The sequence below is a fragment of the Onychostoma macrolepis genome, chromosome 11, assembly GCF_012432095.1.
Source record: "Onychostoma macrolepis isolate SWU-2019 chromosome 11, ASM1243209v1, whole genome shotgun sequence".
Classification (NCBI taxonomy): Eukaryota; Metazoa; Chordata; class Actinopteri; order Cypriniformes; family Cyprinidae; genus Onychostoma; species Onychostoma macrolepis.
The window spans coordinates 16,383,343-16,401,460 of NC_081165.1; the positions used below are offsets into that span (position 1 = coordinate 16,383,343).

Here is an 18,118-nt window from a genome sequence, read left to right on the forward strand (position 1 = left end):
ATGTTCCACAGAGGGAAAAACAAGTCAGAGATTTGGAGAGACATAAAGGTGAGAAAATTATGACAGAATTTTCATTTTAGTGTGAAGTATCAATTTAAAGTCCTCTAGCTGTTTTACATTAAAAGAGTTCAAATTACTAGATGTGTTAGATCAAATATCTTTTCGATGTGCAAAACTGTCTGCTAATGAAAAATGTCTAGCTTCAAATGTACAATAAAGCACTGGCGCCCTCTATGGATTGAACCTTGAAACCATTTAGTTTTGCTGTAACCAGGGACCCCAACCAGATCCTCAACCAACAGATGGACCCCAAGTATTAAAAAACTGTTAATTTTAAAATCATTAACTAATAACAATGGATCATAGAAAGTTAAAAGAAATGTAATAGTTATTTAGACATTTCATAGTTACACATGACTAAAATGTCCAGTACTTAAATGAAAGAATATAGAAGTTGCTAATTGTAGTTTTATTACTAACTTTAAAATAGTTTTGATAAATATCTTTTTTTTTTTTTTAAACAGTTAGCCATTATGAGACGTTTTATAATAGTGAGAGTATCATAACATGCAACAGTTCTCCCAGCGAACCGCGCCCACTGAACTCCAGACTCCTCCTCCGGTGTGACTGTACGTGTCCTGCGTCTCTCCGCTCCTCTCTTTCCCCCTACACACCAGATACATCCAGACCACAGACATGGCTCCATAAGGGTGCACATGGCGGCTAGCAGCCATGAACCAAAAAACAACTCACCAAAAATTACAGATGCATCTCCGATTTGACTGATTTTCGATTGATCAACTTCCACATCCGCCGCAATATTCTTCAGGCCGGTTTTCAGCATTCGGGAGAGGCTGCTTGCTTGCAACTCTCTCTCTCTGTCTCCATTTCCTCCAGACAATTTTACGTTCTTACTCAACCCGAAATAACAGTAGATATCATATTGTACAACAACAGTCATGGGTGTGCAGGGTTTCCAGGAATACATAGAGAAGCACTGCCCCAATGCCGTGGTGCCGGTGGAGCTCCAGAAACTCGCCCGCGGGAGTCTGGTCGGCGGCGGCCGGCAGAGACCCCCTCAAACTCCGCTCCGGCTGCTAGTGGACGCCGAGAACTGCCTGCACCGGCTCTACGGCGGCTTCTACACCGACTGGGTGAGCGGGGGCCAGTGGAACCACATGCTCGGGTACCTCGCCGCCCTCGCCAAAGCCTGTTTCAACGGCAACATCGAGCTGCTAGTGTGCTTCAATGGCGCCCTGGAGAAAGGCCGTCTCCACGAGTGGGTCAAGCGACAGGTGAACGAGAGGCAGACCGCCCAGCAGATCGTCAGCCACGTCCAGAACAAGGGTACCCCGCCGCCCAAGGTCTGGTTCCTTCCCCCGGTGTGTATGGCCCACTGCATCCGCCTGGCGCTCCTCAGGTTCCACATCGGGGTGAGTAGCGACAGATGCTCGCTGTGTTTTGACACATGCAGCCATTAGCTTAGCAGAACCAGACCCAGATCAAGTGAAGTGCTCGTCTAACTAGACAGTAGGTTGGCAGCTAGCAGGTGGCCTAGACGGCTTTCTTGTTAGCTGTGTTTCTAGACGAATAAAACGGCTTAAGATGGTTTGCTGGTCTTAGTTGGTTTAAGCTGGTCTCACAGCCTGACCAAGCTGAAGAGTTCTCCAAACCCATCTGAAACCAGTAGTTAGTTAGCTAATCAAAGCTGTCTGTGAAACTGTTTTCTTCAGATTTGAATCAAGAAGACCTAGCCTGGTTTTCATGTAGTATTATTCATGTATACAAACACGTTAACTAAGATCAGCAGCTGGCTTAAGCTGGTCTCACAGCCTGACCAAACTGAAAAGTTCTCCAAACCCATCTAAAACCAGTAGTTAGACCAGACTAGCTAATCAAAGCTGTCTGTGAAACTGATTTCTTCAGATCTGAATCAAGACCTAGCCTGGTTTTCATGTAGCATTATTCATGAAAACAGACATGTTAAAACCAAGATCAGCAGCTGGTTTAAGCTGGTCTCACAGCCTGACCAAGCTGAAGAGTTCTCCAAACCCATCTAAAACCAGTAGTTAGTTAGCTAATCAAAGCTGTCTGTGAAACCGTTTTCTTCAGATTTGAATCATGAAGACCTAGCCTGGTTTTCATATAGTATTATTTATGTATACAAACATGTTAACTAAGATCAGCAGCTGGCTTAAGCTGGTCTCACAGCCTGACCAAACTGAAAAGTTCCCAAAACCAATCTGAAACCAGCCAGTAGACCAAACTTGGCTGTTAGTGAAATTGCATTATTCAAATGTAAATCATAATACACAAACATGTTAAAACCAAGATTAGCAGCTGGTTTGTTTTCCCCTGATTGATCGACTGAAACTTTCCAGTACCTCTCTAGAACCAATGTAAAGAACAGCAAATCAGCTCAGGCTGGTTTAAGATGTTTTTTTTATGCAGGGATCCAACTTGTTGTAACATACATGCTCGGGGTAGGTGTGCAGAGGAAGACAGATCTTGGGCACAAATCTGTACGATATGCTGCTGGTATCTGATCAGATCTCATTTCCACAGGCATTTGTGGAACATGGAGATGTCAGCAGGATGTATCTGTCATGTTAGTATATGAGATGGTGTTTTAGAAACTTGTTTAAAAGCAAATCTAAAACTGTGCCAGTCTTTTAATGTTAAATATTTTAATGCACCTAACAGTGCATGCAAATCTAAAATACTGAATTTTTACACCTTTATTTTACAATTATATTACTGAAGAATCAATAAAATCAACTGATTAAAAGTAAGCACAAGTGAATAAATGCAAAAAGACAACATTTAAAAATCAAGCAATGCAGTATTAAGTAATTATTGTATAATATTATTACCATAAAATATTTTTACCTGGATCTTCAACAATAATTAAAGGTGCAATGTGCGCATGAATGCTGAAATGAAGCCATGTAGTAGTAGGTTGTGCTGGCAAAAGGAAGCGCCACCTCTGCTCTCCTGTGATTGGCTGATGTGTCACACTCTTGTGACAGAAGAATAGTAAGCACTGCTCTGTGATTGGCTGCATGCTCCCTGCGTCACTTCTGCTGAGATTTAGCAGCCCTACAGGCTGTGACTAAGTTTATTGGCCCTGTTTTGAGCAGAGAGACACATGACTTATGAGATTCTTGCCCATTAATGCTTTTATTTGCATTTATTTATTCATTTTTCAGAGGACTTTCAGCATAAGCGTTTATGTATGGATTATTGATATTTATGCAAGCATAGAAAATTATACTACTAGGATTTTTTCTACTTATCTCCTGTACTCATAAACATTGGATCAATCGAGAAACTATGAAATGTGGGGCAGAATATGAATGAAACATGATTGATTTAAAAATGAATTTGTTTACGCCTCGTTTCCTATTAGTTAAAGCCCAGTGAACATCCTTTTGCTCAATATATAGTTTTAAAAAGAATCATCTCTTCATTGATTCGTTCAAACAGTGCTAATCGATTAAAGCATTTGACACCGAAACCATTATATGATACAATTAGAAATAACATTTCCCAGACTAATCGTGCCTCACATCCTTTCATGGAAATCTGTGAAAGCCTGCAGTATAGTCAATCTCATCAATGTAAATTTGTTTTTCTAATGAGCCTTCCTGTAATTTGCTTCCTCTCTCAGGTTGTCCAGACCATTGAGGATCATCACCAGGAAGTGATTGCCTTATTTAGAGAAAATGGGTTCCATGGCCTGGTTGCCTATGATTCTGATTATGCCCTGTGCAGCATCCCATACTACTTCAGTGCCCATGCTCTCAAACTCAGCCGCAACGGCAAAAGCCTCACCACCAGCCAATACCTGATGCACGAAGTTGCCAAGCAACTTAATCTCAATCCAAATCGTTTTGTCATTTTTGCTTCACTTTTAGGTAGGTTTGTAGGATTGCCTGTCAGTTTTCAAGTCAAAAGGACATCTACATTGGCCCTATTTGCCTAATGCATTCTTAGTCATATTGTGAATGATTCAGCTGTGCATGTTTTTCTAAAGACAAAATAGTTTGTCTTTATCCTATGCAAAGTTTGGGGTCATTACGTTAAGAATAATTAATAGTTTTATTCAGCAAGGTTGTTCTAAGCTGACTGAAAGTGTTATGTACATAGTTACAAAAATCATGGTTTCCACAAAAATGCTAAGCAATGTGATTGTTTTCAACATTAATAATAATAGGGAATGTTTCTTGAGCAGCAAGCTTATTAGAATGATTTCTGAAGGATCATGTGACACTGACAGCTGGAGTAATTTCTGCTGAAAATTCAGCTTTGCAGTTACTGACATTTAAAAAAAAAAAAATTTAATATTTCACAAAGTTACAGTTTTTACTGCTGAATTATTTATGCATTTATTTATTTTTGGATCAAATAAATGCAGCCTTGGTGAGAATAAGAGACCTATTTCAAAAACATTAATAACTCTAACTGATCCCAAACTTTGTGCATGTAAGATAAGGCAAGTAAAATGATGTGCAATGATATTTTTTTTATTTTAAGGTAATTATAATTAATTCTAATGAAATTCAAACTTTCTTGACTGTCTTTTATTTACTAACGCAGTAGAAGAATGGCTCAAATGTTATCAGTAGTGTCACAAATCATTACATTTCATGGCTGATAAATGTTTTCCAGCTGCAATAATGAAGTTTACAAGTTAGTACTTCTGCTGTACATGCTTAAATAACTAAATTCTATTTTTATAGGGAATCACATACTGCCTGATGAAGACTTGGCTGCCTTTCACTGGAGTTTACTCGGCCCTGACCACCCTTTAGCATCCTTGAAGGTAAAGCCACTTGTTAAAAAAAAAGTCATTTACCTGTTTATATAATACTGAGCACTGAATAGCCAATTAGCTATTTAAGAACCGTTTTGTAAACATGCATTCAGTCTGGCTCCATTCTGGTATTCCAGTTGAAAATTCTTTTTTACTTGTAAATGCATCACACAATGGAAATAAATGTGTTGTGTGTAATAATTCAATTACTTCAAGGTTTTCTACATTGAAAAAATAAGACTTCAGTTCTCATTAGATTCCCTCAGTTGCAAGCCACTGTGACCAGTTTCCTTGACAACCAGATTGAAATGGGGTCTGGCAAATAACTTCTCAGGACCATGCAAAATCACTTCAGCATTGTCCTCAGCGTGTACCCTTTTGGTTTTAAATACTCGGTCTTTGAATTTCATCCAAACAGTTGAGCTCTGCGATTATAAAGGAAAGAGTTGAGCTGAGGAATGGCTTCATGCGTAACCTTCTGTTATCTTCTCTTAGTGTCGGTGTTGCTTGACAGATGGCTTTATTGATTCACTGTGAGCGAAAATAGAGTGGGCTATACTCTATTTTAACACCTGACTTACAGTTCTACGCGTGCTGCTTTACTTTTTGTTGCCATCACTCTCAGTTCATTTTAGCATATGTCTGTGTTGGTGTCTATAGTTGGCAATTACTTGTTTAAAAAGCTTCTAAGTGGCAGTTTATGATATGCATTGTCAGTTAAGCAGATAAACCTTATGTGTGTTTTTGTAAATTTGTCGGACTGTACCCAGTCAGATATGTACTCCTATGATACCCATCACATTTTAAGCAGAAGGAGCTTTTGCTGGGGGTGTGATGGGTTGTTTTCTCTGACGCAGGTCCGTGCCCACCAACTCGTTCTTCCTCCATGTGATGTCGTCATAAGAGCTGTGGCAGACTATGTCCGCAACCTACAAGATGTCCATGACCTGGAAGCTATTGCTAAAGACATATTCAAGCACTCCCAGGTAAGATAACACACCATTGTAGCACATTTAACAGGATACATTACCCCAAAATTGAAAATTCTGTCATCATTTACTCAACCCCATGTAGGGCTGCATAATTAATAGGTATAAAAAAAAAATCGCGATATGGCTTAGTGACATTATCAAATCAGAAATGCTGTGATTTTAATTTTTCTCTCTCTCTCTCTCTATAGCACTGTGGTTTGTTAAACACAAGTAGCTCATGAGCCAGTGTTTTCAGCATCTCAGAATGCAACGTGCACCAACCATCATCCCAAACTTTTAATTCAAAGCGCTTGAAAACTGTTGTCAGCTAAAGAGAGGCTTTAGGGTACCATAAATATTAGTGTTGTAATTTTACAGTTGTACTGTAAAATGAAATGTATTAGTTTTTGAAATTCTTACATTTGTCTTAAGTACTGTAATAATATTTCTAATTTTGTATATTGTTATTTATTTTGCAGTCGTATTGCTATATAATTGCAAAATTTTGGGCCAGATTGTGCAGCTCTACGAACAAGCAAAGCAAACCTGGAGCTTTAAAATATAAAAAAAATACATATTAAACCACAGTCACAAATTTTATTAGAAAAAAATTAATTCTTTGACATTATTCCATTCTTTTTTTTTTTCTTCTTCAAAAATCTTATTTTTTCCCCGAATTGTGCAGCCCTACCCTCATGTCGTTTTCATGACTTTCTTTTTCTTGTTCCGGACACAATAGAAGAATGATTCAGCTATTTTGTCCATACAATAAAAGTCAGTGGGGTCCAATGGACTCCATTGACTTTTAGTGTATGGGCAAAATGCACTAAGTACACTTTTGTGTTCCACAGAATAAAGTCATATACATTTAGGCCTATATTTGGGTGAGTAAAGGATGACAAAATGTTAATTTTTGGGGGAACTATCATCTACCAAGAATTGTGGACAATATGTGCTAATTCTGTGGCTTTGCTTTCTAGTCTCGAACTGATGACAAAGTTGTCCGTTTCAAAAAAGCAGTGGATTATTACGCCACCGCCAGCAAGCCCCCTCACTTTCCCTCTTATTTAGGTAAGATTGTCAATGTTTTTGATTTTCCCTCTCTGACAGAACGACATCTGTTCCTGTTTGTTCGTTCTTGTTAAATTCTTGGAGCAGGACAAGTGTACTAATGCTCGCCTGGTGTTGTGTTTTCCTGTCTGTGTTTTAGGCCAGGTTTTAGAGGCACGCTCTGTCTCTCTCTTAACCGTCTCTCGGTCTCAGCCCTCACAGTAATGTGAGAAATTTTCCCACTTGCCTCAGACCTTGTGTGCACTTGGAATGGCCGCTGTGCCCTGTGCATACAAATGGGCTTCTTTAGAAAGGACTCTCGCACAGAGAGCTGCTAGTCTGGAAAAACTCTCTTTAGCTCGCCTGAAAACTTTAAACAGGTTCATTGAAAGGGTGTCAGTTGAACATTATGGGATGAGAGAATAATTAAATTCGGCATCTTCCAATTAGTGAGAGCATTTCTGATAAATTATAGTGGTTGTCTTGTAGAACTATAATGGTCTTTAATCGAATTCAGGCAGACTGACTTTTTGCATGACTTTAAACGTTCTGGTGTTAGAATGGTATGGTTGCGGACTGTTTCTCATATACCTCACTGTGTCTCTGTGCCTACACACATTTTGAATGCATCAAGGTCAGTTTCAACGGTGGGTGGACATGCGGTATAACGAGTTAGGTATTTTTTAGCATTAAAAAAAATAAATTAATTAAAAAAAAATAAATAAATAAATATATATATATCTCTTTTCTGGGAATGGTTGTTTTTCAGTTTTTGCTCCAGAGATTGAACCAGACTCTTTTTTACATTTGTATGCCCACAGTCAGACCAAATCAGATGGGATTGCCAGCAGCACCACAGATGCTTAACATTCCAGGCAAACCTGGGGTGAGAACCATTTCCCCACTATGGTCCATCCTGAATGACTCGTGCTTACCCATCAGACTGACGCATACATGTTTCTGTTCATTCTCCCAGGTCCAGCATGGCTATTCCGGTCCTCCATTGGCCGAGCCTGTCCATGAGGCGGACCTGTCAGGTAAAGGGCTCCTAGAACAGAACAGCTACAGCAACATTCCTAATGACGGGAAGCAGCACACGCCGCTCTACGAGAGGTTGTCTCCTATCAACTCGGCTCACGGCGGCAACTCCAACCACACAGACCCAGCCTTCTTCATCACCTCGTCCACATCCTCGTCCTCCGAGAATGAAGAAAACACAGGCTCCACTGCCAAGTGAGTAACCGAGAACAAGGGAATGTATGAGGGATATGTTGACTTTTAAAAAAGGCTTTCTTCTAGTCATAAATTGAACCCAAGGTTTGAGTGTACAGACAGTTTTGTGGGTAGAGTTGTTTTGATGCTTACTGCCATTGGTTTTTGCTACAGAAAGTGGTGTTTGCTGTACTTACTGAGATGTTCTACAAGGTCATAAATACCTTTATACAGGTTTGCTTAACCAACCTCTGCAAACATAGACATTAAACTCTGATGCTTTTTTTTTTTTTTTTTCATATTAGTTAGGGATGTACAATAAATAAAATATATGTAGAAACATTAAATTGATCAGGTAAAGAAGTTTACATCACAAAAGATTTGTTTAAAATAAATACTGTTCTTTTGAACTTTCTATTCATCAAACAATCCTGAGAAACCTATCATGGTTTTTACAAAAAATATTGAGCAGAGCAATTGTTTTCAGTATTGATAAGACATGTTTCTTGAGCACAAAATCATGTGACACTGAAGACTGGAGTAATGATGCTGAAAATCCAGCTTTGCCATCACAGGAATAAAATGTGTAAAATATTATTTTAATTTGTAATTATATTTGACAGTGTTACTGTTTTAGTGCATTTTTGATCAAATAAATGCAGCCTTGGTGAGCCTAAGAGATTTAAATACATAATAATATTAATAATAATAATAATAATAATAATAATAAATGTTGGCTGATATTAGTAAAGGTTGGTATTTTGATATATTGGATATGTTACCAATAGAAAAAAGTACATGCTCGTTCCCCCTATTTTCACATTTTAGTAATTCTCACTACAAGCCCTTTAAACCACTAGTAATTCAATAAAACTGTTAAATGTAATATTTTGTAAATTACAAAATTAGTATCCAGTTTTTTATATTATTTTATATTATACGCAATGCCTAAATTCACTTGTAGCTTTTAAAATGATTTATTTTAATTTTGAGTGTTTAATTTTAATTTATTCAGACAAAATACTAACGTTGTAACATTAATCTATTATTAGGCAATATACGAAAATATGGGTTATTGGTATCTGGCTGAATTTTAATATTGGTGCATCCATTTCATTCTGAAATTTAGCCATGTAAGTGACCATAAGGGATGGGACAAACAGAGAAACCAGATGGACAACATCCCAGAAGGAGACCATGGGGACCAAAATAAAGTGGGTCAACTTCTATGTGTTAAAATATTATATGCTTGTTAAAAGATAGCTGATACAATAATGTTATATCCATTTGATTTCTTTCATTTCTCTTTCAGTCTGATCCTTCTGTGACCTCCCCTGTAAACCAAGGCCCAGAGGGGAAAGGTCACGTAGGGGTCAATGCCCAAATTCCATCCCTCCTTTCTATGCCAACAAGAAATCACATGGATATTACCACTCCCCCTTTACCAGTGGTGGCACCAGAGGTGCTACGAGTCGCTGAGCACAGACACAAAAAGGGCCTCATGTACCCATATATTTACCATGTTCTTACCAAGGTCAGCTTTTAGTTACTAGCAACTCAACTGTAACTTTGAAACTACTCCTTGTTAAACTGTTATGGCTGACAATGTTTGATGGTTATTTTTTTTTTACAGGGTGAGATAAAGTTATCTGTCACCATAGAGGATGAAGCTAACAAAGACCTGCCCTCTGCGGTGCAGCTGTACCGGCCAGTACGTCAATATGTTTACGGGGTGCTCTTCAGCCTGGCCGAGGCCAAAAAGAAGGCAGAGAGACTCGCCATGAGGAGAAATCGCCTCCCCGATTGTGAGTAACAGAATTATCCAGCTAAATTCGAACAATCCAACTTTTTAAACAATCATAAGTATCACTAATAAGGAAAACTGTAACAATTGTCTGTGTTTTTGATCAAATGCTTTGGAACCACCAGTTTTGGGGTTTTTGAAGTACCAGTGCAATTTGGTAAGCTATTGGCAATTTGGCCAATTTATGAATTGCAACATTGTTACATAACCTTAGTGGAGCGACCATCTGTTTAATGTAATTATTATTCATGAGCCAGACCATTACCAAATTTACAAAAAAGCAAACATTTTGAAAATATTTCAGAATAAATCTATCTGCATTGTAGCATCATCGCAGGATTTGGCATCTTCCCTAATGGTATTATTAAAAAAAAATTCAATAATATGTTCCAATATTAAACTAAAAGATTTCATGTAGTTGTTATTGTAATGTTGAAGTAAAGAAAGGTTTAATTATATTGTAATTATATATGACGGTAAATAAATAAATAAATTAATTATCTTATCCCTGAAAAATAGCTGCACACACCTGGGGTAAATCTGCATTTAGATTAGTAAAATAGCCTAACTTGTATAGACTGTTCTAAATTTTGTAAGCACAGGAGGTTTAAATCAGTTGATAAATGTTACTGTTGTTTGATTCTTGCGTGTTAAAGTTATTCTGACATACTTGCAATCGGTTCTCAGTTCCCAGCCCTGCTCTTAATGCCTAAATTCTTTCCTGGGGCCTGTAGATGGCTGATTTAATTAGAGAGTGCACCTGAGTGTTGACGTTAGCTTGTTATTCTAGGCTTTAACTGGGCAAATTAATTTCAATAATTAGCATCATTCATAAACTAATATTAGCTCTGTTAATGTTGACGTTTTTCTTTTTTTTTCCCTCATTGGAAATTTGAATACAAGATATGAAAATAGAAGAGGGAAACACTGTTATTCAGAATTAAACATTTCATTCATTTTTTTTTTTTTTTTTTTTTATTAAAGAAATTTTAGTTGAACCTTTTAAGGCAGCTCTACTATGAGCTCAGGAGTTGATCAACATATATACTATTACTACATGACTTGGCAAAAAGATTATTTGCCAAATTCACAGTGGAAAAAAACTTGACTACCCTTGATCCACCAATCTGAATATTTGGATATTTTCCCCCCAAAATGTTGTTTTATAATATCAACTTTGTTGATTTACCCTCAATATTTTAATGAGGGAATGCTTTTTTTTTTTTTTTTTTAAATGTCTTTGGCAAATTCCCCAGTTAAACTTTTTTGATCTGTCTTTGCAGATCCGACAGTGATAATAAAAGAATGGGCTGCTTACAAAGGCAAATCTCCACACACCCCTGAACTAGTGGAAGCTCTACCCTTCCGGGAGTGGACCTGCCCAAACCTGAAGAAACTCTGGCTGGGCAAGGCAGTGGAGGACAAGAACCGGAGGATGAGGGCTTTCTTGGCCTGCATGAGGTCGGACACTCCAGCTATGCTGAACCCTGCCAATGTCCCCACACCGCTTATGGTGCTGTGTTGTGTGCTACGGTGAGAATCGAAAGAATTTTGTACGACAAAAACATTGTGGAATATTGTTAAATGCTTTCCTAGAATTACAATGGTTTAATCCATTTCAGAAAGGGCCTTCAGTATCAGCTCTTCAGCTCTTGTTTTGTCACTCCTTTGTGTTTTACTTCAGGTTTATGTTACAATGGCCAGGAGTAAGAATTTTGCGTCGTAACGAACTTGACGCTTTCCTAGCTCAAGCACTTTCTCCTAAACTTTATGAGCCTGACCAGCTGCAGGACCTGAAGGTGATTTATGTGGAGAATGATGCATGGGGAGTGTCCAGAAAATACCCACAAACCAAAATGAAAGGCCCATTCACATCAAGGCATATGTGACTAAACATCATGAACAAAAATACTCGCAAAAAAAGTTACTCGCAAAACTACTCAAACAGAATCTGCCGACAAATTTGTCATTCTCTCTTAAAAAAAAAAAAAAAAAAAATAAAAATAAATTGTCAAATGAACAAAAATTTTTTAAATATGTGCAAACAATTTGTTAGTATGCAAAGCTATTTGGTCAGTATGACAACAGTAACGAAAGTAAAGTTTACTATAATCAGAATGACTTTTTATAATCTTTTTGAGTTTGGATACCTGAATTAATTGGTGTCCAAACTAAAAATGTTTTTAGCCTCTGAAAATTTTCATTTCAAATATGAAATTAAATTATTAAATCAATATTCTGTTAAGGAGTTAATAGATAAAATATTTGTTTTATAACTTGTGTATGGTGATTTGGTGTGAATGGCCCACAGTTCTTTCCAGTTTATTTAAAAATTTGGTAAAGATATGTTTATATATTAATTTACTTAAAAGCAATAAGCCTCTTGTTTCAAAAAGTGGGGTTTTAGGTATTTTTCTGGGTACTTCTTACTTTGTAAGAACACTTGCCAGGCTGATTGGCCTTAATGCTTTGTAAAAGCATGTTTTCATCTGATAGTCGGCTTTGCAGGAAAAGACATGGCATTTGAGCAACCTGAGTGCTAGGAATGTAGTCTTTTTGTGTAGATGGTTTACTTAGCTACCTGAGCTGCTTTTTTCTGCTCGTTTCAGTCTGTGACTGAGCTCATAAGAACATGTAAACCATCCACACAGCAGGCTGTGCTGTGTCGTGTCTGTCAGTTCTGTCGATCTGTATGCGCTTCTTGCTTCGCTACTGCCATTGCTGGTTGCTTTCAATGGCTGAATTGGCTGGAGCGGTTTGTGCATTAGTCTGCGTGTATGGGTTGATTTGTTCATGCTTGCTTTGTGCTTCAGCTGAGGGGGGAGGTGGTTGTGATCTGCTGGGTGGTTTAACTTGTAGCTGCTTATTTAACCTTAAGAGCTTTGTTTGACTGTCACTGCATCTGTCGCCGCCAGATTGATAACCTGGATCCACGCGGTGTTCAGCTGGCTGCTCTTTTTATGAGCGGCGTGGATATGGCACTGTTTGCCAATGACGTGTGTGGGCAGCCCATTCCCTGGGAACACTGCTGTCCGTGGATGTATTTTGACGGCAAGCTGCTACAGAGTAAACTCATCCGGGCCAGCAGGGACAAGGCCCCACTCATTGACCTCTGCGATGGTCAGGTACAATCGGCACAGCACCACTGCGTTTTTTTACGTGCATAAGAGGTTCAAAGCCATTACTGACAGAATGATTTAACGCCGACCTCAAACTGACACCAGATTGAAGTACTACAGCAGAAAAGATTGATGATAGAACTGTGTGATAGGGATGGATTGAAAGCAATTATGGTGTCAGTACACTACCAGCCTCTGGGCCTTTTTTTTTTTTTTTTTTTTGAGATTGAGACCAATTTTGGCTTCGGTACACTAGCAGCCTTTGGTACTTCATTATTGATACTGATACCTGAGGCAACAAATAAACAAAATTGGGTGGCTGAAGAAATTCAAGCAGGGCTGTCAATAGATTTAGTAATTTCAAGTCAACAACAATAATAATAATAATATTTTTTTAATTGTAACATTATCATACATTTAGTTTCTTTTTAAAGGGTAATAGGTTGGCGCCGATAGCCTCGTGGGCAGCGCGTCGACATGTAGCGCTGTTGTGCTTTGGGCGTCCCGTGTTCGAGTCCCGACTCGCGGACCTTTCCCGATCCCGTCCCCCCTCTCTCTCTCTCCCTCCAACTTTGTTTCCTGTCTACCTACTGTCCTATCAAATAAAAGGCAAAAATGGCAAAAACAAATCTTTAAAAAAAAAAAAAAAGGGTAATAGCAAAATCTGTAAATTTAGTTTTTCACAAATCATATTACTAGTACTACTGTTCAAATGTTTGAGGTCAAGATATTAATACTTTTATATATGTATATATGTATATATGTATATGTGTGTTTTTTTCATTTTAAATGAATGCTGTTCTTTAGGATCCTGAAAAACATGTATCATGGTTTCCACAAAAATATTAAACGGGAACAAATGTTTTTAACACCGATAATAATTAGAGATGTTTCTTGAGCACCAAATCAGCGTATTACAATCTGAAGGATCATGTTACACTGAAGACTGGAGTAATGACTGCTGAAAATTCAGCTTTGTATCACAGGGGGAAAAAAAAACATTTTAAAATATATTAAAATAGATAAGTTATTTTAAAGTGTAATAATATTTCACAATATTTCCTTTTTACTGTTTCTTTGATCAAATAATCAAAGTAGCCATGGTAAGCATAAGAGACTTCTTTATAAAAACATTAAATCTTACCAACCCTAAACTTTTATATAAAATACATTTATACTACTTTGTAAATATAATTGTATAAAATACAGCTTTATTAGGCATATTATATATTAAAAGACCTTGGCAAGAGGTGCTCTCACATTTTCTATATTTACAAACATAGAATAACAAAAGAAATATACAATTATTAAAATTAAATTAGTTTAGAAAATAACAAATATACATTTTCTGCTTTTAAATGTTTAACAAAGATGTTTTTGGTGGTGAAATGCTACTTGTTGAGCTTTCAGTCTTTCGTTTAAGGTGCTGTAGCTCACTGAAATTTATTGCTTTGCACGATACATACTGGAATATTTACTCAACTGTTAACCATTAATCCCCAGTGTTGAATTAGTTGATAGCTTTATAAAAATGAAATTTAAATTGTACTTGTAAATCTGAGTTTGTAATCTAACTGAGCTAAAATTGACATGTATCTCCTTGTGAACCCCAGACTGAACTAGTTGCCAAGGTGGAGAAGATGCGTCAGAGTATCCTGGAGGGTCTGAACTTCTCTCGGCCACCCCAGCCGATCGCATTCCCCCCTCCACCTCCACACGCAATGCCTTTCTACCCCCCCAACAGCACCTTCTACCCTCCACCTCCTCTGCCCCCACTGCATGGTAGAGGCAGGGGCATGCCTGGTAAGAATAATTGTTAGACTAATTGGCAAATGTAAGCAAAATATAATTGATTATTTCGTAGTTTAGTTGTGAAAACGCTTAAACATAAATAATGCTCTTTTAGAAATGACATGTTAATACAATGTTTACTACTAGGTTGTAAAAGTGAGAAACAATCACCTGAGTGGTTTTGCGAACTTGGTCAATCGATTCTTTGCAAAGATCTGGCGCAAAATACATTCCTCTCTTAAATGTGATTAGCTGAAGCGGCTAAACCTGTTTGATTGGACTTTTAAGAATGGAGTTTCTTCTGAGTTAAGTTAATATTGTTCATTCCTCTCAAGTAGGGCTTCAAGCCATCCCCTCACAGGGTGGTAAGCTTGAGATTGCAGGCACAGTGGTGGGTCAGTGGGCTGGTAGTCGTCGTGGAAGAGGAAGAGCCTCGTTTCCCATACAGGTGGTGTCAGTTGGTGGAGCAACCAGAGGGTAAGCATTACATTTTCAATCATTTTTACTGTCTGTTTATAGATAAATTCTTGAATTGACATGTTTGTAATTGTCTGTCCTGTAATATCATGTTTAATACTTTTATATTTACTCTTAGTAATGCTTCTCTTAGCTGTACTATATTCTAAATGGACTTGCTCACTCACTTTTTTTTTATTTAATTTTTTTTATTTAAATTCGATTGCTTTTCTTTGAACAGTCGTCCAAGAGGTGTGATTTCTACTCCTGTTATAAGGACCTTTGGTCGAGGAACCAAATACTACACTAGAGGGTTCAAGAGTCAGGGAACATACCAGGTGAATCTTATTGTTTCCTTCATTTTAAAATAACATGAATACATATGCCGATGTTCAAAATTTAGTTTATTATTAAAGTTTATGCCATCACAAAAATAAAAATGAGTTATTTTAAATTCTAATGTTTCATAGTATTACTGTATTTGTGAATGCAGCCTTGGTGAGCATAAGAGACTTTAAAACCATTAAAAAAAATCTTACTGACCACAAACTTTTGAATCATAGTTTATCAGTTCCAGGGGTCACATGTCCTGGATTGTATGATTACGTTATAAAAATGCAGTGGGGAGGTTATTCTTCAAAAATCAGTGATGGCATAATTTTTGATTGGATTGATGGATACTGACAGTAAAAAATGTTGCAAAATTAATTTTAACAGAGCAAGCCTGCATATGATGCCTCAACCAATGAATTGATAAAAGACAGAAAGAAGCCGAAGTTGGTGACCAAAACACCGCATCTGCCCTTAGAAGGGTCCACAGCAGCGGAGAACGGCTTGGTGGAGAGTAAAGAGGCAGACCAGCTCAATGGGGATGAAGGGGAAAGCAGGGCTACAAACCAACCTGAAAGTGCCTTTAGCAACGAATCTAAAATGTGCAATACTAATCCTCATTTAAATGCACTAAATGAAGATGGCGAGGGCTGCAGAGATGAAGCTCTGGGCGCCGCTGTCTTAAAAACAGAAGAGTAAACCTATTTTTATAGAGAGGGTGAAGGTTGATGGAAGGTTACGTGTTAAGGAATATCTGGAAGGATGGAAGACCTACAGTTGGTGTACATTTTTTCCTCTCCGAAAGCGATAAATGAGGACTTACAAATTTTTGAAATCCCTCTTCGATGTCAGCGAGTTAAAACCACAAAGTAATGATGAGGATACTTCTCGGTAAAACACAGATATACAAGTCATATATAGAGAATCGTACCAGTTCAATGATAAAAGACGGTGTTCTCCCTCGTCAACGATATTACGTGTTTCAAAACTGGTTACATGAAATTACATATTTTACTTTCTCGAAGAAATGCAAAAACCGAAATACCGATTTTCATTTGCCAGTCTTTTAGTTTTAGTAAGTTGAGATTCAAGTACCATATATATATTTGCCATTGTAATTGAGTTTGTATTGTCACAGTAAATGCTTTTTTATCGTTTGAAAACGTAAAACTCACGATTTGAAAAAGACAAAACCAAGAACGCATTTCTCACATGTCATCACTGTGAGTTTACTTGTGTTTTAAATGTGCGGTTGTTTTGACATTGAGTAACTAGTATTACTGCTGCATCTTAAGTTCTGATGATTTCAATATGTCATACATTAGCGATTATAGGTAATGTCAAGAAATGGTTAGACAAATCTCACGAGTTGCAAATGAGCTCTTGAAAAACACCAATGTCTCTTTCCGTGTCAGAAAATGCCATGCATCAGTGGTTTGTTGAATCAAATGTAGCACATTAGTACAACTGTCTCAGCTAAACTTTCTGCATGGCTCACGATTAAAAGGAAAAAAAAAAAAATACAAACAAAATGGTGTGTAGTTATAATGCATGTTGTCCTATTTCTTCCTTCATTACAAATACCGTGCCCATCTGCAAAATTTTAAAAAGCTGATAATCAGTAATAGTCCTATAAAAGGTGTTAACGGTTAGTCAGTAACTGATTTGCGCTAACCTTAAGTTTATTATTTCTGTGATTTTATTGACCTCTGTTGTATTTACTCCAGCATTATCTAGCCACTTTAAATATTGTTAATCCTGGTGTACTCATCACTGTATACATTATTGTTCTCTGTTGCTGTTTTCCGCATTCATACTACTAGCAAACCATTTCTGAAAAAAAATCGAAAAAAAAAATGGCTTTGATTTTAAATTCTCCCCCCTTTTCTTAGCTCAGAACAAGTTTTGCAAAACATTTGACCCTCCCATTTGAGAATTTAGCCTAAGCAAGTACACTTGTAATCATTTTGATGTTTACTTTAGTGTTTTCAGAATTTATAAACGTACTTTAAATGAGAATCATTACTTCTCCATCTAATCCTGATGCTTTTCATTGCACATTAGTGATCAGAAATATGGTGTATTCCCCTCAGTCCCCTGCCGCAAGTCTAAGTAGGTTACCTTGATGTAAGTTGATCGGAGTTTCTTCCTAACTTATGGGTTGTAAAAGAATGAACTACTGTTGGGTTTGAGTGATTGTTGATGGTTTGTGGTGTGATGTATTTGAAGGAAATTGAATGCAACTTACAATGCTTAATAAAAGTCTTTATTCTTTTAGAATAATTTGTTTTGTATGTGTGTGTTTTTAGAGATTGATGGCTTGTCATCTCAAACATTCCTCAATTTATACTACAGGTTGCATGTGCCTTTTTTTCATGCTTTCACAGTATTACAGCTTTGCAACAGCATGGGGATGTTTTCGGCCCCCTGCTGGAGAATAAACTGTCAAGTCATGATCTTTAGTAAAAGCTCCATGAAAACAGCAATGTTCGATTACAGGGTTTCTGCAGGTTTCAAAATGGTCTTAAAGAGTCTTAATTTGCCCTTCCATAAATTAAGGCCTAAATTC

The 18,118-nt window shown here is 37.4% G+C and overlaps 1 protein-coding gene across 4 annotated transcripts; it reads left to right on the forward strand.

Moving 5' to 3' along the window:
* Nucleotides 1–626: 626 nt before the first annotated feature.
* Nucleotides 627–17,822, forward strand: LOC131549334 (constitutive coactivator of PPAR-gamma-like protein 1). 4 transcript variants are annotated; one of them, XM_058791415.1, is made up of 17 exons: nucleotides 629–1,433; nucleotides 3,671–3,917; nucleotides 4,743–4,825; nucleotides 5,674–5,802; nucleotides 6,768–6,858; nucleotides 7,659–7,723; nucleotides 7,814–8,070; nucleotides 9,179–9,263; nucleotides 9,362–9,583; nucleotides 9,683–9,854; nucleotides 11,137–11,386; nucleotides 11,538–11,652; nucleotides 12,769–12,978; nucleotides 14,586–14,775; nucleotides 15,099–15,240; nucleotides 15,461–15,557; nucleotides 15,937–17,821. In XM_058791415.1, exons 1-17 carry the CDS (start codon nucleotides 960–962, stop codon nucleotides 16,246–16,248), a joined length of 3,141 nt encoding a protein of 1,046 aa, XP_058647398.1. In that variant the 5' UTR covers nucleotides 629–959; the 3' UTR covers nucleotides 16,249–17,821. The 4 variants fall into 4 exon arrangements, with proteins under 4 accessions (XP_058647399.1, XP_058647396.1, XP_058647397.1 ...); XM_058791413.1 differs by having other exon boundaries at nucleotides 628–1,433; nucleotides 7,659–8,070; nucleotides 15,937–17,822; XM_058791414.1 differs by having other exon boundaries at nucleotides 628–1,433; nucleotides 7,659–8,070; nucleotides 15,102–15,240; nucleotides 15,937–17,822.
* Nucleotides 17,823–18,118: the final 296 nt, after the last annotated feature.

Bases quoted from the DNA above. Each gene is read 5' to 3' on its own strand.
- LOC131549334 (XM_058791413.1), top strand. From the start codon at position 960: ATGGGTGTGCAGGGTTTCCAGGAATACATAGAGAAGCACTGCCCCAAT. The intron at 9,855-11,136 runs GTGAGTAACAGA...CTGTCTTTGCAG, and splicing joins GAGAAATCGCCTCCCCGATT to ATCCGACAGTGATAATAAAA. The intron at 15,241-15,460 runs GTAAGCATTACA...TTCTTTGAACAG, and splicing joins GTTGGTGGAGCAACCAGAGG to TCGTCCAAGAGGTGTGATTT.